This window comes from Ovis aries, chromosome 1, assembly GCF_016772045.2.
Source record: "Ovis aries strain OAR_USU_Benz2616 breed Rambouillet chromosome 1, ARS-UI_Ramb_v3.0, whole genome shotgun sequence".
NCBI classification, from domain to species: Eukaryota; Metazoa; Chordata; class Mammalia; order Artiodactyla; family Bovidae; genus Ovis; species Ovis aries.
Genome location: NC_056054.1, coordinates 217,160,407 through 217,181,658, shown reverse-complemented (window position 1 = coordinate 217,181,658; position 21,252 = coordinate 217,160,407). Strand labels below are relative to the sequence as shown.

Genomic DNA, 21,252 nt, shown 5'->3' with positions numbered 1-21,252 from the left:
TGGATGGCATGGCAACCCACTCCAGTATTCTTGCCTGGAAAATCCCATGGACAGAAGAGCCTGGAGGGCTACAGTCCATAGGGTCACAAAGAGCTGGACAGGACTAAATCGACTTAGCACTGCACAAGCATATATTCAGTAACATTTGCCATGTTATAGATAATTTCCCTGGTAGATCAGCTGGTAAAGAATCCGTCTGCAATGCTGGAGACCCCAGTTCGAAACCTGGGTTGGGAAGATCCCCTGAAGGAGGGCATGGCAACCCACTCCAGTATTCTTGCCTGGAGAATCATGGGGTCGCAAAAAGTCAGAGATGACTGAGCAACTAAGCATAGCACGTATACTTTCCACTTGTTTGAAATACCCGTTTTATCAAGTGTTAATTACTTTTATATAGTTGTGACTGCTGAGTTTTTAATTCTATTTTACCATAAGTCTGTGTATTTGTTGATGTTGTCATTCAGTTGCTAAGTCGGATCCAACTCTTTTCGACCTCATGGACTGTAGTACACCAGGTTCCTCTATACTCCACTAACTCACAGAGTTTGCTCAGATTCATGTCCATTGAGTCAGTGACCCTCTCTAACCATCTTATCCCTGGCTGCCACTTTCTCCTTTGCCTTCAATTTTTCCCAGCATCAGAGTCTTTTCCAATGAGTCACCTCTTCACATCAGGTGGCCAAAGGATTGGAGCTTCAGCTTCAGCAACAGTCCTTCCAGTGAATATTCAGGGTTGATTTTCTTTAGGATTGACTGGTTTGATATCCTTGCTTTTCAAGAGGGAGGGGACACATGTATACCTATGGCTGATTCACATTGCTGTATGGCAGAAACCAGCACAACATTATAAAGTAATTACCTTCCAATTGAAAATAAATAAGTTTAAGAGAAAAATCACACTGCTTATAAATGCTAAAAAAAGAGAAAAGAATCTTCTCCAGCACCATGATTTGAAAGCGTCAATTCTTTAGCACTGTCTTCTTTATGATCAAACTCTCACATTGGTACATGACTGCTGGAAAAGCCATAACTTTGACTATACAGATCTTTGTTGGCAAATTGATGTCTCTGCTTTTTAATATGCTGTCTAGGTTTGTCATGGCTGTTCCTCCAAGGAGCAAATGTCTTTTAATTTCATGGCTACAGTCACTGTCCCACAGTGATTTTGGAGCCCAAGAAAAGAAAATCTGTCATCACTTCCACTTTTTCCCCTTCTATTTGCCAGGAAGTGATGGGACTGGAAGCCATGATCTTAGTTTTTTGAGTGTTAAGCTTTAAGCCAGTTTTTTCACTCTCCTCTTTCACTGTCATCAAGAGGCTCTTTAGTTCCTCTTCACTTTCTGCCATTAGAGTGGTATCATCTGCATATCTGAGGTTGTTGATATTTCTTCTGGCAATCGTAATTCCAGCTTATGATTCATTCAGCCCAGAATTTCACATGATGTGCTCAGCATGTATGTTAAATAAGCAGGATGACAGTATACAGTCTTGTTGTACTCCTTCCCAATTTTGAACCAGTCCGTTGTTCCATGTAAGGTTCCTCTAGCTTTTCCACTACTTCCTCTAGCTTTGCCCGTAGTAATGCTTCCTAAGGCCCGCCTGACTTTGCACTCCAGGATGTCCAGCTCTAGATGAGTGACCACACCATCGTGGTTATCCAAGTCATTGAGACTTTTTTTGTACAGTTCTTCTGGGTATTCTTCTGTGCCACCTCTTCTTAATCTCTTCTGTTTCTGTTAAGTCCTTGCCCTTTCTGTCCTTTACCATGCCCATCCTTGCATGAAATCTTGATATCTCCAATTTTCTTGAAGAGATCTCTAGTCTTCACCATTCTATCTTCCCCCTCTGTTTCTTGGCATTGTTCATTTGAGAAGGCCTTCTTATTTCATGCCACAATTTTACATTGATACGTTTTGAGTGTTGCTGGAATTAGCAAATGAAAATATGGGCCACTCAGTTAAATTTGAACTTCAAATAAACAATGAATAATTGTTCAACATATGTATGTTTCAAACATTTCATGAGATTCCAAAATTCAGATCTAACTGATTCACCTGTATTTTTCTCAGTTCAGCTCAGTCACTCAGTTGTGTCTGACTCTATGTGACCCCATGAACTGCAGCATACCAGGCTTCTCTGTCCATCACCAACTCCCAGAGCTTGCTCAAACTTATGTCCATCAAGTCAGTGATGTCATCCAGCCATCTCGTCCTCTGTCATCCCCTTCTCCTCTGGCAATAATAAATTCCAGTGTCTGCCACACATATTTCCCATAATCCTTTTTCTTTCGCAGAATGTTCTATTATTTTTTTAAAAAAAGTGAAGAGTAGAATCCTTTAAGAAAATGATGGGTAGGTGCTTTGGGAAGTTCTTAGGTGTGAAAGATTACATCAGAGGGACTTCTCTTGTTGCCCGGTGGTCAAGAATCTGCCTTGCAATGCAGAGTATGAGGGTTTGATCTTTGGTCGGAGAACTAAGATCCCACATGCTGCAGAGCAACCAAGCCCGTGTGCCGCAACTACTGATCCAGTATGCCACAACTAGAGAGTCTGTGTGTTGCAATGAAAGATCCCACCATGACACAATGAAGATCCTGCATGATGCAACTAAGACCCAACTCGGCCAAATAAATAAATGTTCTTTGCTTTTAAAAAAACCAAAAGACTGTACCAGCAAAAGTAAACAAAAATGGGCTACATTTTCATTCTTCAAAATAGAATATTCAGTTCAGTTCAGTTCAGTTCCGTCACTCAGTCATGTCCGACTCTCTGTGATCCCATGAACTGCAGCATGCCAGGCCTCCCTGTCCATCACCAACTCCAGGAGTTCACCCAAACCCACGTCCATTGAGTCGGTGATACCATCCAGCCATCTCATCCTCTGTCATCTCCTTCTCCTCCTGCCCCCAATCCCCTCCCAGCATCAGAGTCTTTTCCAGTGAGTCAACTCTTCTGCATGAGGTGGCCAAAGTACTGGAATTTCAGCTTTAGCATCATTCCTTCCAAAGAACATCCAGGACTGATTTCCTTTAGCATGGACTGGTTGGATCTCCTTGCAGTCCAAGGGACTCTCAACAGTCTTCTCCAACACCACAGTTCAAAAGCATCAATTCTTCAGCGCTCAGCTTTCTTCACAGTCCAACTCTCACATCCATACATGACTACTGGAAAAACCATAGCCTTGACTAGACGGACCTTTGTTGGCAAAGTAATGTCTCTGCTTTTGAATTTGCTATCTAGGTTGGTCATAACTTTCCTTCCAAGGAGTAAGTGTCTTTTAATTTCATGGCTGCAATCACCATCTGCAGTGATTTTTGAGCCCCCCAAAATAAAGTCTGACACTGTTTCCACTGTTTCCCCATCTATTTGCCATGATCTTTGTTTTCTGAATGTTGAGTTTTAAGCCAACTTTTTCACTCTCCTCTTTCACTTTCAAGAGGCTTTTTAGTTCCTCTTCACTTTCTGCCGTAAGGGTGGTGTCACCTGCATATCTGAGGTTGGTTTAATAGAATATTAGAACATGTTAATTCCTCCAAGACAAGTTGGTCCTGTTACTACTTCCAGCCCTCCCTCATTGTGTCTTTTCTTTTTCTCTCCTGAAGGTAAAAGTTCCTTACCATTTTTTATAGACTGAATGTTTTTGTCCCCTTAAATTCATATGTTGACATCCTAACCCCGAAGTGACTCTGCTTAGAGTTGGGGCCTCTGAGGAGGTGATAAAGATTAAATGAGGTCATAAGGGTAAGCCCCTAATTTGATAGAGCTGATGCCCTTATAAGAAGAGGAAAAAGCACTAGAACCCTTTCTGCCTTGTGACGAGAAGTGACCATCTGCCAGCCAAGAAGAGAGCCCTCACTAGGAACCAAATAAGCTGGCACCTTAATCTTGGATTTCTTAGCTTCTAGAACTGTGGGAAATTTCTGTTGTTGAACCTACACAGTCTATGGTATTTTGTTATGGCAGTCTGAGAAGACAAGTACATCATTAGAGGACTAAATTATGTACATATTTCATACTGCATTTCAGTTAAAAATATTTTTTAAAATTATTGTACCCTGCAAAATCCTATAATGTAAGCAAAATCTGTGCTATCTTTACTTTCATTTCATATTAAGAGCAAATGATTGAAAGTTTAGAGGACTGTGTAAACTGCCCAAGATGTGTAAACTCAGCTGATAATTCTATGGGCAGGGTTTAGCGTTAGAGTGCAATTGATTTATAGGAGTTGGTTCAGGAATCAATAATCTTCAGGATTCCTGCTCAGGGTAGGAGCTCATCTAGTCCTTTCTCTGCAGAAAATGGAGAGTTAACCTTCTACAAGCAACCTCAACCTTTTTACTCTTTGTCTCAAAATGTCTTCATATCATTTTTCATTTTAAATTTTTTTCTCTCACCTGTCTCCTCCTTTCTAATATCACTGCCTATAATTTTTTTATGTTAAACTTTCCCAGGCTTCACTTATCCTCTCTCATGTGTCTTAAAATTCTTCTCTATTTCTCTTTTCCATTAGTCTGTAAATACATTCATGCATCCCCGCATTGTAATAAAGTTCTTTATCGTTCTGCAAACTGCAGACCTGTTTCTCCTTTTCTTCTCACCATCTATTTCTGAAAGAAGGTCAATTCCCCCCACATTTTTTGGCCTATTATAAGCATAATATACATGCACAGTGAAGGAAACTTGGACCACATGCTCACACAAACATACACAGCTGAACACCAACCCCAACCGTAACCCTAACCTAGCTGAAATCCTATCATCTATCCATAAACACTAACTACTGTACATTCTTCTTTTTTCCTCTCTCCTTCCTGTCTCTTCTCCTTCCCTTTCTACCCCTCTTTACCCTCTCAGCCTCTCTCATCTATCTAAATATATTTGGTATATATAAGCTCATCCACCTTTGTGCTGAGTAACATTTTATCAGTTGATTCAATAGTTCAAATTAAAATATTTATTGTTATGCAATAATTTTTTATAAAGTAATACATGTCTATAGTTTAAAGGTCAAATAATAACATAGGCTTATATTACATATATTTGAAAAAAACACAATAAGTTCTTGCCCCAGCCTTCTTCAACCATGAATATTCTTATAGGTGAATATTTGAAAAATTTTTGTAGTTGCTGCTGTTTAGTTGCTAAGTTGTGCCTGACTCTTTTGCAACCCTATGGATTGTAGCCCACCAGGCTCCTCTGTCCATGGGATTTTCCTGGCAAGAATACTGGAGTGGGTTGCCATTTCCTCTTCCAGGGAATCTTCCTGACCCAGGGACTGAACCTGCCTCTCCTGTGTCTCCTGCATTGGCAGGTGGATTCTTTATCACTGAGTCACCAGGGAAGCCCCTTGAAAAATTTTTAACTGTTTCTCAAAGCTTTAATTTCTACATTCAAATTCATATGTTGTATTCTTTGGGTCTCAACAGAAGCAGCGGGCCCACTGCAAAGGACTGGTTAAAGAAGCTTAATGAAGAAACAGTTTACAAGGGAGGGGGCCAAGTTAAGGAACCGCAAGGGATGGTCAAGTACCTGGGACTAGTAGTCGTAGAACTCACAGTAGTATGATGCCATTGCCAACTCTGGGATTAAAGGAGGCAAGATTTGGGGCAATGATTACCAGAACCCAGTAATGGATATAACTGGAGCTATACGGAAGCTGTGGCCATAAGTGGAGAAATACAGTCACTGCCCAGGGAGAGGGAGGCTGGAAGCTGAAGGAAACAATAGCCTTCCTTCTCCCTCTTCTTATCCTTCCATTTCCCACCAGGGCAGCGCATTAAGCAAACTCAACTAGAAGCCAAAGGCAAGGAACCTAGATGATAGAGTCTGAAGGGACCAGCTTTCTGAGTCACAGAGCAGAGCACAATGGGTAAACATAGACTGCAGGAGCACAGGGAAAATTTCCAGCACATAGCCTCATATGGATATTTTTTGCTTTCTAGATTTTGGTGGCTATGTGTCAACAACTTACTGTGTTAATTATCATTGAGCTTTTCCTCGTAATTCCTCACCTTTCTTTTCCACATATCTCATAAACAGTACTATTAGAAACTTTATTTGAAAATGAGAATTGTAACAATATCCAGTCTTTTAAATAATTATTCACCATTGAGTTGAGTAGTGCACCAGGACATTTCTTTTCTATGTTGCTCCCTACCGCACTCCCTCCCCAGGAATTCGTATTTGCCTTGTATTTGCATTTGTTTAGTTTTCTATGTGTTTGGCACTATTCGTTTTTCCTAAAGGTTCCAAATTATTCCTCATATGGCCAAACACATCAGAAAATATTTTAGTTCTGTTTTTCCCCAGAACCTTCTTTTTCTTGCTTCAGTCTGAACTGGTTGTCTTCTAGGCCCTGGTGCTTGCTGTCACCTATGACCCAGGCCCTGAGACTTTTCTTCCATCCTCCCCTTTTGCTGAATTCCATGTCTTTCATTCTCAGTTTTTCCTCTCTCTCTTTTTGGCACCGTACACATTCCTCTTGCTTCAGGAGAGAAGGTACAGAATAGGTCAATTTTTGAGTCTTGCATGTCTGGAACTGATAGTACATCTGGGAACAGAATTCTAGGCTGAAAATCATTTTCCCTTAGAATTTTGTTGGTATTGCTCCACAGCCTTTCAGCTTTCACAGCTTCTGTTCAGATATGACATGCTTTTATGAATCCTGTTTCTTTGTATGTGACCTGTCTTTACTTTCTAGATGCTTTTATATGTACATTTTACTTTCTTAAATTTCATGATGAAAATTTAAAAATAAGAAAATGAATACTTTCATCAAAAATGGTTATGGTGAGTAACAAATTACTATGGTAATTAAATGCTATTGGATAAATAGAGCATAGTAATTTTTAAATGTATATATACATTTTTTGAAAATTTATATCCTTTTCAGCTATTTAAACATATGATGAAAATTTTAGATGTCAACTAAAAATTTTTAAAACCACTAACTTATAATTTTTCCTATTCTGCCCCTTGTGCCATAACTATTTGTTTTTAAAGTTTAGCTTCTTTATGAGAATGCAGGTGATTGAGGATAGGGACCATGTTTTCTAAGCTTTTTATCTTTTACAAAACTTTAATAAAGTGTTGTGTCCATAATAGGAGCTCAATTAAATATTTACTGAATTGAAGTATTTCTATTTTCATCAAAGGGAGTCCTTCATTCCTCTTCAACTGTTTTTACCTAGCCTACCAGTTAGTTTTCCCTACTAAACTGATAATCAAAACAACTGCTTGATGGAAATAATATTTGGATTTAAAATGCAACTCACAAAACTTTAGTATGAGAACAGGAAAAGTATTGTGAGAAGGAAATGATTATATATAGTAAGCCAATACCAATTTTCCTAAATGTGGTTTTTCTACATGAAATAAAGTAACACAGTAATTAGAAATATATTTATTGACACAGAACTGCAGTGTATACACACTCTTAGCTAAAACCAGTGTATTTTCATGATTCTTTCTAACGTGCACCCAATTGGAAAGCAGTAAAAACACCAGCAGATGGCTCAAGAGTGGTTGGCAATAAACCCTTTCTCCTCAGATCACTAATATACAACTGTAATGAAAAATTATATTTTTGCACACTTTACTCAGCACTTTTGCTTAGGACACTGTAAGCACCAGATAATGCCTAACATTGCTTTGCTATGTATACAATAATAAGCTAGCAAGAAATATTCACGTACACTAGTTTATACACTTTTGTAATTAGTTTTATACCTTTTTAGGTAATCTAATATTTTAAATGGTTTTAATTTTATTTCCATATTTATTTGACTATGCCAGATCTTCACTGTAGCACACAAGGTCTTCAATCTTCATCGCGGCACACCAAGTCTTTTAGTTTCGGCATGTGGGATCTAGTTCCCCCAACCAGGGTTGGAACCTAGGCCTCTGCACTGGGAGCACAGAGTCAGCCCCTGGACCGCCAGAGAAGTCCTCATTTTTGCATCTTATCAAGAAGGCTTGGCCTTGTCCTGTGATTTAATCCTGTTGTTACATTTATATACAATACACAGCATTTTATTTCGTACTTAGCATTATCCAAAGAAATAATACTACATATAGACCTCTTAAAAATAACTTAGGCAGAAGCAAATTTTAAAAATACAAGAAAAACTCTTATACCCTACTTGGAAATATCAAGTATGGGTTTAAGCATTCGACAGCTTAATATTCCCCCTAATTCTTACAATTCCCTTGTCATTGTGGGATTGTTGCTGGAAGTAAGAAAATATTATATTGCGTTTATAAAACATTTTTTTATTCAAAAGAAAAAAACTAGAACTATCTTCTATATGATAGCTCTGTGTCCTAACAGTATTGTCATGAACACTAACTTTAGGTAACATTTATTGAGTGCCCTCTCTGTACCAGGCCCTCTGCTTAGCACTATGTTTAATCTTCACAGCTCTCTGAGGTAGGTATATTACTGAGTCCATTTTATTTACAAAGTGCTCTACACTGAGGTGACGGAAGGCAAGAAATGCAGGTGATCTTCCTGAACTCCTCAATCGACTGAGCTCCTTGATGTGAGGCATTCTCTTACTGTGTCTCAGAGTGCACGACAGTGCTGATCCTGTAGAAGCGAGCGGGGAAGAGGAAGTGAGAGGAAACCCCTGCACTGGTGTCAGGACAGTGGACAATACTAGATGTAGCTGATGAATGACCGGATCATGCTCCGAGCAAGTTAAGAGAAGATCACATTTGTAAGGATGTTCGACTATGAAAACGACTCCACAGAAATGATAGTGTATTACGAAAATTAACCATTCAAACTCACATCTAATTTCCCTGGGATTAACTCTAACTAATTAGTGTCAATCTTATATATTATGGTGAATATTGCTGAGAACCTAGGAGTTTGTATTATGTTAAGCTAGTTCCTTTCTTTTAGTATGAAGCTTTAACCGCTTATTTCATCTGAATGTTTCTTTTCAACTCACTAGTATCTTTGCAAGGAAAAAATTGTGAAAGGGAAACAATACATGCTATTTACATTTCTCTGAGGCAGAAAACATCAGGGTCTGAATTTTGAGAATTTATGCTCAGTCAGAAAAATTAATCAAAACTTAAAAGGGGTCTTGTGGGTTCTTTATTTAAACTCTTGTTGTTCAGTCACTAAGTCGTGTCTGACTCTTTGCGATCCCACGGACTATAGCCAACCAGTCTCCTCTGTCCATGGGGTTCTCTAGGTAAGAATACTGGAGGCGTAGCTATTTCTTTCTCTTGGGGATCTTCCTGACTCAGGGGTTGAACCAGCATCTCCTGCTTTGGCAGGCAGATTCTTTACCACTGAGTCATCAGGGAAGTCCTAAACACTTACTACTTTATTCTAAATGAGATCAGGAATAGTGATTTGAATAAATCACATTCATCACCTATAAATATGTTAAATTTCTTTACTGGTGCAACTTTGGGCTTCTCAAAGGCCACCAGCATCCTGAAGAAGACAGGAGCCATGGGATGAGCCATTTTCCTGCTTCTGCCCGACTCCAAGTCCCTACTTTTCTTTTTTTTTAAACTGAGTTCACAGTTTAGAAAAAAAGGTCTACCAAACTATTTAAGCTCACTTGGTGTCCTAGAACAGCTAAGGGAGCATAGATAATCCCAAACTGGCCAAAAAGAAACAAAAATCAAAGTGAGAAAAAATAATTTCGTGTTGCTTGGAATGTCAAATTACATAAAGGTAAACAACCTTGGTCAAAGAAAAAAAAAGCAAACCCCCTCAAGTGTTCAGTATTTTTTTCCCACTCTTGAAAAGAACTTTTAAAAAGAGACTCTTCCGTACATTAAAGCAAGTGTAAAAAAGATTGATTCAGTGCTCCACTTTGTGAGGAAAAGAGCCTGGAGATATTTCAGCTCCCTGCTAAGCCTTTGGTATCCTTCAGAACTCTATTTCCATAGTTGCAAAACTGACTGAGTGAAAGTCTGTTTAATCATCTGTGTATTTCCAATTCGTCTACTTAGGTAAAAGCACTTAGTGCTTGGCACGTAAGTAGTATACAATAAATGTTAGCAATCGTAATAGAACAGCTTAGATAGCTCCATATACTGCCAAGGCAAAAACGGAAACACCAAAAAGAATGATTGCTTTGTCTTTGGGAACTCAGTCTTTCCAGGAAAATTAAATAAAGATTTTCATCAAGGCTGAAATTCAATGTTTTTGAATTTTCGGGAAGTCACCCTCAGGATCTTCCAACCCCACCTTTTCAACCTATTTTAAAACATAATAGTTCAGAAAATATTTTTTAACAAACAGAGCAATCTTTTGCTTCTAATTTCTAGCATTAGACTGCTGTATTTTCACTGTTTGAGTGTATTTTATAAGACAACTCAGAAAACCAGGCTGTGGTCAATAAAAAAGCAAAACAAAATATAGCTTAAGGGATTCAGCCCAGCAAGGAATTAGCACAAGTTTATGATAGTTGTTATTATTAACGGATAACCCATGCTAAATGACCAAGCCATTTAGTGTTTAATTTTATAAAAACCATTTGGTCATCAAAGTAACAGAAAAAAAAATTTTTTTGGTACTAAATGTACTTGCCAGTTAGTGTAACAAAATGAGCTAGACTTTTTGGTTTTCTTATAGTCTTACCACCCAACATAGATTCTTTAAGTTAAAAGAAAAAAATACTTTTTAGTAATATTTGATGATACTTCTGATCAGAGCCTATAAAGTCTCTATAAAAAATAAAACAATACTTCAAGATACAGATATAAAATTCTCAAAAAAGTGTCATTAAAAAAAACACTGCTTTCTTCCTGTTATTGTTCATGTCAAAAAGCAGGTTATCTCTACATGGTTTCTGTAGGTCCCAGGAATTCCATTTCTACAGCAGCTTTTGGCGTTTCAGCTGAACCCCTCTTCTTTCGGAACTCTGCTGCAATTTCCTCAAAGGATTTTCCTTTGGTTTCTGGAACTTTAAAAAATGTGAATAGAGTAAAGGCCAAGACCACACCAGCAAAAAGGAAAAACACATAAGGTCCGCAGAAGTCCTGCAGAGAAGAAACAGAGTTCCAATTAGCAGCTGTTAAACCTTATCTTCTGTTCAGTAAGTTTGCACAAAACTAGGCTGCTTACCGCAATGTACTGGAAACACAGAGCTATAATGAAATTGCCCGTCCAGTTGCTGAACGCAGCTATTGCTAAAGCAGCAGGGCGTGGTCCTTGACTGAAAAACTCAGCCACCATGAACCAGGGGATGGGGCCTGGCCCAATTTCAAAAAAACAGACAAAGAGGAAGATGGATGTCATGCTCACGTAACTCATCCAAGGCAATTTATTCTGAGGAGAAAAAATAAATAAATAAAAGTGGAACTGGGATCACTGACTGCTTCTTCCTGTAGCTAAGTCCTTGTTGAGTTCAGAGGGGACATAGCACTCTTCCTGATGTGCTTATGTTCAATTAAGTATAAGTTATTCTAGTTGTTCAGTTCAGTTCAGTCGCTCAGTCGTGTCTGACTCTTTGCGACCCCATGAATCGCAGCACGCCAGGCCTCCCTGTCCATCACCAACTCCCGGAGTTCACCCAGACTCACGTCCATCGAGTCAGTGATGCCATCCAGCCATCTCATCCTCTGTCGTCCCCTTCTCCTCCTGCCCCCAATCCCTCCCAGCATCAGGATCTTTTCCAGTGAGTCGTAGATGAGTTTTTTTTTTCCCTTTTCCTAGTCTGAGTCACCCTTAAATCTTTTGAGCTATAAGAAATCCTCTGGATTCGGATTTTCTCTGCCTCCTAGTCACTCTTTTTCTGTGGAAGAAGCAAAGCAAGGATCCAGTGACCTCTGCTTCTACTCATACCAAGGTCAGTAGACAGGATGCCCAACCACCCTGTACAGTGGTGGAACGGTCTAGGTACTTGTTCAAGGTCACACAAGCAGCCAAGTGGCAGAGCCAGGGTTGAAACCTGGTTATTATACACCCTGCCTCTCCCGGGTGACAAGCACCATTTACTTGCTGATGTTCAGTCTTTAAACCCTGAAGCTAATTCTCTTTTTCTTTACATTTCCCTTTTGTTTTATATGCTGTTTCTCTTGCTTTATTTTGTCAGGTAAGTCTCAGATGTTTAACTTGGGGCTCAGAAGTGCTAACATTGGGTAACCAAAAATCTGAGTGCAGGCACCAGACTCACCAGGAGCACAAGTCCCACCGACATGAAGATGGCACAAACAAACATTCCACTCATTCCAATTAGGAACAGAGAGCGTCGCCCTGCCTTCTCCACGAGGAACACCTAGGGAAGTTTTAAAACACAGTGGCTTTATACTTAAATAGTTTCCACTGCCAAAGAGATCTTTTAAATTTTTACAGCTGAGAAGAAGCCATTTTATTATCCCATTTTGCAGATGTGGAATTAAGGAGGGAAGTGACCCTTGTCCAGAAAGGTAGAACTGGCCTCAGTGACCAGAGATGATTAACAGATGCTGTCTTCCTTTTGTCAGGTTGATTTGAACAGGTCATTCTAGAGAAAGAACCATAGCATTATCACCACCTGACGTTCATCACTTTGGGTGCAATAGTTAGAGACTGGACATCTTGGATGTCCTGTATTTCTTCTACCCTTAAAATATGAAAGTGAAAAATGAAGTCACTCAGTTGTGTCCGACTCGTGGACTGTAGCCCACCAAGCTCCTCGTCCATGGGATTCTCCAGGCAAGAATATTGGAGTGGGTTGCCATTTCCTTCTCCAAAAATAAAATATGAAGGGTCTACATAAACATGACATTAATTTCCCTTATGATAATTATCCTGTCATAATTAAAAGCGTTTGAGCACTGCAGACTTCTGAAACAGTGCAATTATTGATGTGTCAACTATCATCATCCAACTTCCTTACTGCAAACAAAGTCAAATTGTGACCGCTCAGGGGGAAAATACAGAACTTGATCATCTTACCAAAGAGTCAGGTCTGTATTTTTTTTGGTGAGCCTGAAAGTACTTGGTCTTGGTAATGAACTATCCACTTGAAAAGATAAGACTTTAAAGCAAAAGGTTAAAGTGCTTTTTTATCCTATTTTAGGAGAGTTGGCATCAACTCCTTTGGGTCGGGATCTTTGCACTAATGTTTAAGATTTACAATTAGCGAGGACCAGACTTTGCTGAATAGACTCTGTCTTGATCCTTGGAATACTGCCAAGGTTGGTGAGTCAAACACACACAAAAATTACCTGTCATAATTTCTCACTTGGCTGTTCTTATAAATCTATCAGTAAGTCAACAGCAATCCAATACTCTTAGTGCAGTGAGCTTTGGCTCTGAAAATATCTGAGAAACATTTCTTTTCACTTACAGCGAAAACCCCTTTTTCTCAGGCTTTCAGATCACTCCAGAGTGGTAAGCAAGGAACCCATATTTAATTGTTGAGAATGAAGTGGGAAAAACAAACCTTCCTCTAGTTCATACAATTTCTCTCTATATTTTGACTGTTTCTATATTATGACTTTTAAAGTTGATTTGATGACACCGTGTCAAGCCACCAAGGAAACTGGAGCATTTCTTCAGCAAAAGGGGCTTTCACTACATCTGTTTCTTCTATTTCTGAACAAGTGTTACTGGTAGGATTATAAATTCTAAAACTACATGCCTTGAAAATTGAGTCAGTCTCCCTTGGGGCCAGGTGAGCACTGCCACAGGGTGAGACTTGGTCAGGTCGTAGAGACCTGGATGCCTGACCTTAACTTCCATTTTCCCCACAGACAGTGTGTAGCACTCAGATCCTCAATGCCTACTTGGAGGCACTCTTTCTCCTCTAGACCCATGCCGTCTTTCAGTTTGCTTCATATTCCTTTCTGTTTTGTTTTCTCACTCAAGATTACAGGTTTCCATCTATCGGATCATTAGTGTAAAAGAAAATACAAAATATAGAACATCATTCAGCATCAAGTTTAGATGCTCTCTCTCTCCAAATACTCATTCAGAAAAAAAAAAAGCATTATATTCCCTCCAAATTGTTGAAACATTACTATGTTATCAGTACATATTCCTATTTGCACATCTTTATTTGAATGGATACACAGAATTCAGTAACATTGGCTGATTTTGGCAAGAGGTCTGGATGATTGAGAGGTTATCCTTCTGGTATTTCTTTGAACTTTATAACTTTTCAAAAATAAATATAATTAAAAGTGTTAAATATTACTTGTAGTCCTGGAGAGTTCATTAGATGGCTGATTAGAGTTGACTTTTAAAATTATGTCACTCCTGCAAAAATGTTCACCGAATAAAAGGATGAGTTCTAAAAAGGTATATTCAAAATAATCAGGACACTATTTTCAGAACAACTCCTCCCACTCCATGGAGTTGGTGGGGTTGGATGGGTGGACAACAATGGAATTTTACAGTAGTTTTCTTTTTAGGCATTCTTAGAGTTTGAATTGCCCTGATCTTGGTAACTTGATTCTTCACATAGCAAATCCCATTACACATAAAATATTTTAATCACAATCTCTATATGAGAAAAATATGTTGAAGTGAAATTTGCAAAAATATTATCTCAGGAGACAAAAGAATGCAAATAGTTGCTAGGATTCCATCCCAGTACCAATCCTTTATTGATTTTAGAGTGGCCTTTTGTGTTGAACAAGCATTAACTCTAAGGGCATAAGCACTGGTGTTCCCTTATTATCTGTTCTTCCTTCTCTTTCCAAGGTCCAGTTCTGTTTACTGTGGTCTGGACAAACTTGCCTTTTGATCTAGGTAGCAAGGCTGTAATTATTGACCACTCTAGGTAATAGTTAAAAGTCCATGTGCAGAAAATGAAAAACAAGTGATCCCATGAACTGTAGCCTGCCAGGCTCTTCTATCCATGGGATTCTCCACGCAAGAATACTAGAGCAGGTTGCCATTTCCTTCTCCAGGGAAACTTCCTGATCCAGGAATTGAATCCAGATCTCCTGTACTGCAGGCAGATGCTTTTCCAACTGAGCTACATGTGAAGCCTCAGAGCTGCCTGGAAGCTCTGCCCAATGACCTAACATCATAAGAATCTGCTCAATCAGTTTAATTTTGCTAGAGGCTTAGATATCTAATTGAGAGGACAATGTTTATTTTAAAAAAAAATTTTTCCCCCTAAGATATCAGGATAAAAAATTTCAACCATGGATAGGAATCAAGGTGGAAGATTCAGTACTGACAGAAATGACAAGCTGTTTGCTAATATCAGGGGCTTCCCAGGTGGTGCTTCCCAGGGTGCTTCTCTGCTTCCCTAGTGGCTCAAACAGTAAAGAATCTGCCCTGGATCCAGAAGATCCCCCACAGAAGGGAATGGCAATTTGCTCCAGTATTCTTGCCTGGAGAATCCCATGGACAACAGTACATGGGGTCACAAAGAGTCGGATATGACTGAATGACCAACAGTTTCACACTTTCTTTCCCAGGTGGTGCAGTGGTAAAGAATCTGCTGCCAATGCAGGAGACGCAAGAGGGTTCGATCCCTGAGTTGGGAAGATTCCCCTGGAGTAGGAAATGGCAACCCACTCCGGTATTCATGCCTGGAAAATCCCAGAGGAGCCTGGTGGGCTACAGTCTATGGGGTTGCAAAGAGTCAGACACAACTGAGCATGCATACACACATTTGCTAATATTAAGGGACTTAAGTACAAAATAAAGGAGAAAAAGCCTAGGTATTTACACAAAAATACCATGTGTCTTGTCCCCAAGTAAGTTCCTGATTCACAAGTGAGTGACAAATGACATCGTTGGGAGACAGGGATGCCTAATCAGTTATGCCTAATCTCACTACAATGGTTGGTTATTCACATCTGGGACTCTTCTTGTGACTCACATGGTTCTATCTACATATCCAGTACATGCAGACAATAAATCACAGGTTGCTTTTATGTTACAAGGGTTTTTTTCACTCCTATTTCTGGACTGAGGAACAAGCAGAATATTTATTTAGAGTATTTCACTTACAGAGACAGCAGTGAAAACTGTGTTGACAGCACCAACTCCAATGGTTGCATAAACAGGTTGGCTGATTCCAGCTGTCTGGAAAATGCTGGTTGAGTAGTAAAATATCTGAAAGATGAGAATAGTTTAGCTTTAATCAAGAAGCCTAGTGCTAAGGCTTTAATGCAAGAATTATTTTAGGTTGTTTATTTTTTGAGTGTTTCAATGGAACCAGAGTTCCGAGAGATCCCAAAAGGTTTTATCATCCCTCTTCTTCCAGAAAAGGAGAAATCACAATCTTCCTTTAGTGTGCAAAACTTCCAATCATTTAAACTATCCTTATATTCAGCTGAAAACTCTACATCTGCATCTAACATTTTTCAGTTTTAAAACTTTTTCTTAAAGTTAAAATACATGCAAAAAGGTACATATATCCTTTAAGTGTACAGCTCAATTAATTTTCACAAACTAAACACACCTGTGTCAGTTCAGTTCAGTTCAGTTCAGTTGCTCAGTTGTGTCTGACTCTTTGTAACCCCATGAACTGCAGCACACCAGGCCTCCCTGTCCATCACCAACTCCTGGAGTCCACCCAAACCTATGTCCGTTGTGTCGGTGATGCCATCCAACCATCTCATCCTCTGTCGTCCCCTTCTCCTCCTGCCCCCAATCTTTCCCAGCATCAGGGTCTTTTCAAATGAGTCTGCATCAGGTGGCCAAAGTATTGGAATTCCAACATCAGTCCCTCCACACCCGGGATTGATCTCCTTTTGATGGACTGGTTGGATCTCCTTGCAGTCCAAGGGACTCTCAAGAGTCTTCTCCAATACCCCTGTATAATCTAGGTAAAAAATAAATCATTTCCTGCCTTCTGGAAGCCCCCTAAATGTCACCCTTTTTTTCAAAGGAAACTCTTTCAACTTTAGCCATTGTAGATAAATTTTGCCTAGTCTTGTACTTGATATAAGTGGAACTGCTTGATGTATATTTTATATCTGGCATCAACATTACCTTTGTGAGAATCATCCACATTGTTGCACTGGCAGGCTGTTTATTATCACTGCTATTTAGAGTATTATTGTAGTGATATACCACAATTTAGTTACCCATTCTACTGTTTAGTTACCCATTCTACTGTTGATGGTTATTTAGGTAGTTATCATTAGAGTGATTATGAATAGTGCTTCTGTGAACATTCTATTCTAGTACAAGCCTTTTGGTAAAATATGTACACATTTACACCTAGGAATAGAATTGTTGGATCACAGTATGTGTGTGTTCTCAGCTTTGACTGATACTACCAAATAGTTTTCCAAAGAAGTTGTGTTAATTTGCACTCTTACCAGTGAAAAAGCAGAGGAACCAGAGCTCAAATCACCGAACATCCACTGGATCATCAAAAAAGCAAGAGAGCTCCAGAAAAACATTGACTTCCACTTTATTGACTATGCCAAAGCCTTTGGCTGTGTGGATCATAGTAAACTGTGGAAAATTTTTAAGGAGATGGGAATACCAGACCACCTGACCTGCCTCCTGAGAAATGTTTAAGCAGGTCAAGAAGCAACAGTTAGAACTGGACAAGAAACAACAGACTGGTTTCAAATCGGGAAAGGAGTACATCAAGGCTGTATATTGTCACCCTGCTTATTTAATTTATATGCAGAGTACACCATGAGAAATGCTGGGCTGGATAAAGCACAAACTGGAATCAAGATTGCTGGGGGAAATATCAATAACCTCAGATCTGCAGATGACACAACACTTATGGCAGAAAGTGAAGAGGAACTAAAGAGCCTCTTCACTAAAATGAAAGAGGAGAGTGAAAAAGTTGGCTTAAAACTCAACATTCAGAAAACGAAGATCATGGCATCTGGTCCCATCACTTCATGAGAAATAGATGGGGAAACAGTGACAGATAATTTTTTGGGCTCCAGAATCACTGCAGGTGGTGATTGCAACCATGAAATTAAAAGACGGAAAGGACAGAAGGAAAGTTATGACCAACCTAGACAGCATATTAAAAAGCAGAGATATTACTTTGCCAATAAAGGTCAGTCTAGTCAAAGCTATGGTTTTTCCAGTAGTCATGTATGGATGTGAGAGTTGGACTATAAAGAAAGCTGAGCCCAGAAGAATTGATGCTTTTGAACTGTGATGTTGGAGAAAACTCTTGAGAATCTCTTGGACAGCAAGGAGATCCAACCAGTCCATCCTAAAGGAAGTCAGTCCTGAATATTCATTGGAAGGACTGATGCTGAAGATTAAACTCCAATACTTTGGCCATCTGAAGAACCGACTCATTTGAAAAGACCCTGATGCTGGGAAAGATTGAAGGTGGGGAGGAGAAGGGGACAACAGAGGATGAGATGGTTGGATGGCATCACCGACTCAATGGACATGAGTTTGAGTAAGCTCCGGGAGTTGGTGATGGACCGGGAGGCCTGGTGTGCTGCAGCCCGTGAGGTTGCAAAGAATTGGACACGACTGAGCAACTTTGAACTGAACCGAACCAGTGTGTATAAGAATTTTGGTTTCATTGCACTTAATCCAAAATTTTTCACTCATGTCAGTACACATGGAGAAATCTGATTCACAGCCTCCTTAATAGCCTTTAATATTAGTTACGTCTTTATGTGTATAACAGTCATTTTCTTTGGTTGCGTCATCCTCTGTCATTCCTTTCCTACAGCCTCGTCCTGCAGACAGGGCTGATGCAGAAGGACTGTTCAGACTGTGTTCAGTGAGGAATGGATTACTCACTGCACACTATCCTACCCAAAAGCCTCTGGTTCAACATTTCCTGGATGCCTCTAAGCCAGGCACTGGGATGGAAGCTAAAGCAGGGGCACTCAGAGAGATGAAGTGTTGTGTTCTTGGATACACACGCAGAGCTGAGAGAGAGGATACACACGCAGAGCTGAGAGAGCTCAGAGAGATTTGGTCTCTGAGACCCAAAGTTATAAAGAATTAAGACATTTAAAAATCCACATCAAGGACCTTTAAAGGAGGATAGAGGCCAGAGCAGGGCATTCAGCTTGTGGAATGAGGCTCAGGTCTCCTTTTGATTCACCTCAGGGGAAATACTTTCTTTACTTCCTCTAAGTCTCTGCCCATCCATCAGTCACCCCCACAGTGTCTGTGAATCTGGGGTTGACTCACTGTAGAAGCCCAGATCACATTTTTAACAGCACTGAGTGGGGATAAGTGGTTTTTAAAATCTAGTTTCTTAACCAATGCTTAATTTTTTTCTTCTAGCAGCTAACCGTCAGTAAGACAATTTTAGTCTGCATAATACAAAGATTTCAAAACCTAAAAGCTAGCTAGTTTAGTATTCAGTGTGTTCTTCAGTCATGTCTTTTCTATTACCCTCACTCACCAATATCATATCAGTCCCTTCTATTTATTTTGTGTGCTGTCTCCGCAAACAATGAAAATTTCTTGGATGACAGGAAACTTTGCACTAGGCTATCTGCTACACTTCATTTAAATAGATAGTAGGAACCATGAGTCTTACTGCCTAGGCTATCTGAAATCCTAAATTTGATACTCAACTCTAGAAGCCCCTGGTAATTCAGTCTTCTTGGTATATTTATTCTCCTTTGCCCTCTTTTGTATTTATTATGACTTGCCTTTTAATCTTCATCTTAATTGACATGCAGACCACTGATCACTGACATCTTTTAAAAATTGTAAGGTAATTTTAGAAAGCAGACGAGGCAAGGTAAAATTAATGCTCATTCAAGATATCTGTGATGTCAGCATTTTAACATGTCCTTTAGTTACTTAAACTCCTGTCCTCATCTATCTTAATTCACTTTGCTCTTAAGAGTGAGGGAGGGTGTTCTTAAACTTACCCCATTGATTCCAGAAAATTGTTGAGCCGCATGCAGCATCAATGCCACTAGAATAGGCTGTCGGTAGCTGGCATTGGTGAAGAGCTGAATTATGGAGACTTTCTTTTCATTTGATGCTTCTTCCCTCTCTTTTCTCATCTCAGTGATGTCTTTGGTGACATCATCACTTCCTCTGAGTCTTTTCAAGCCTGTCCCCCAAAATGATCAGGTTGACACAACTCAGGTCAAAACAAAAATAAATTTATTTTTGTTATGCTAATGAAAGAACTACAGTTCTGCATAGCCCATTCTATTACCTAAGAGAATGGGTGTTGGAAATCCTTTCTTGTTAAATCCCGTCTTTGTATTTTTTAAGAAAGCAAAACATTTGGCTTCATCTTATTCCTCATTATCACAGACGTATAATGTAGGGAAGATCTATTAGAAGTCTCTGAGTTCAATACACTGCCTGTGGATTTTCTATTTGGGCTTGTGTGAACGTTTATGGTTGCAAAATGACATGTACCAGTCATATTAAGTGATCATGCATATTCTTACATACAATCACTGACTTCATTTGAAAAGCATTGGTACCAAGTTCATGAGTATCCATTCACGTGCAGTGTTTCTCATTAACTGATAATTCCAAAACAATAGGAAGAAAGGAAAACCACCACAGACTTACTTTTCTTTGCCTTGGCTTCCTCATCCAGCTTGATGTAAAGGTATCTGGGGCTTTCTGGACAGAAGAAGAGCAGCAGACATTGGAGAATGGCTGGCACAGCAGACAAACCAAGCAGGATGTGCCATAGCTCGTGATTGCCCAGGATAAAGTCAAGGCCGACGATCTGAAAAGGCAGGGAGGAAGCATATCAACTACACATCACTTTGGATCCGCCTTCTGAAAGAATTTGTTGAAAAAGCACATTGGCTGTTGGATAGTAATTCCTGACAACTTTGATTCAAGTATGCGAAAGTATGCTTAACTAGCATGTCTCTCCTTAACTGAATTAGGGACTCTGTTTTACAAAGAGTTCATCTAGCTTTGTTTTCATTAACTCCTATGGGACATTTAGGATAGAAATCGACCAAACTTTTAAGCACACATTTGAAATCTAAAACAACAGCAAAAATCATGCATAACTTTGGACAATTACCCAGAACTTAAATAGAATGGGTTACATAGATAAAGCAATTACTCCGAGAGAATGAGTTTTGTGATCCCTATTGCAAAGTAGTTTATCCTCTGGATAGTCATAGAGTTTGAGGTTCTGAGGACTCCCTCTGAGAACACAGGAGAGAAGGAAAGAATAAGGTAACTGAACAAGAACTGCTGCTGCAATCCTTTGCATTTTAAATCTGAGCAGGAAAGATGCTCAGAAAAAAGGAAACCCAGGCAGCCAAAATTTTGAAATTTTTTCCCTTGAAATCTAAATGGAATAATTTAATTCTGGAATAGCTCCAGTAGTTAAGACATGGCTTACCAGGTCACCTTCAGTGCCAACTCTACCACAAC

General features: G+C 39.4%; 1 protein-coding gene across 1 annotated transcript in view; it reads right to left on the bottom strand.

Moving 5' to 3' along the window:
- Nucleotides 1–7,386: 7,386 nt before the first annotated feature.
- The window catches only part of SLC2A2 (solute carrier family 2 member 2), a 37,676-nt gene continuing 23,810 nt past the window's right edge, over nt 7,387–21,252 (bottom strand). Inside the window, exons 6-11 of the mRNA XM_004003162.6 lie at nt 20,422–20,584; nt 19,758–19,945; nt 15,928–16,032; nt 12,146–12,247; nt 11,095–11,298; nt 7,387–11,009 (exon numbers count right to left, since the gene is read on the bottom strand). Of these exons, the coding sequence (XP_004003211.1) occupies nt 10,809–11,009; nt 11,095–11,298; nt 12,146–12,247; nt 15,928–16,032; nt 19,758–19,945; nt 20,422–20,584 (963 nt within the window). The 3' untranslated portion in view covers nt 7,387–10,808. The remainder of the gene's footprint in view (nt 11,010–11,094; nt 11,299–12,145; nt 12,248–15,927; nt 16,033–19,757; nt 19,946–20,421; nt 20,585–21,252) is intronic.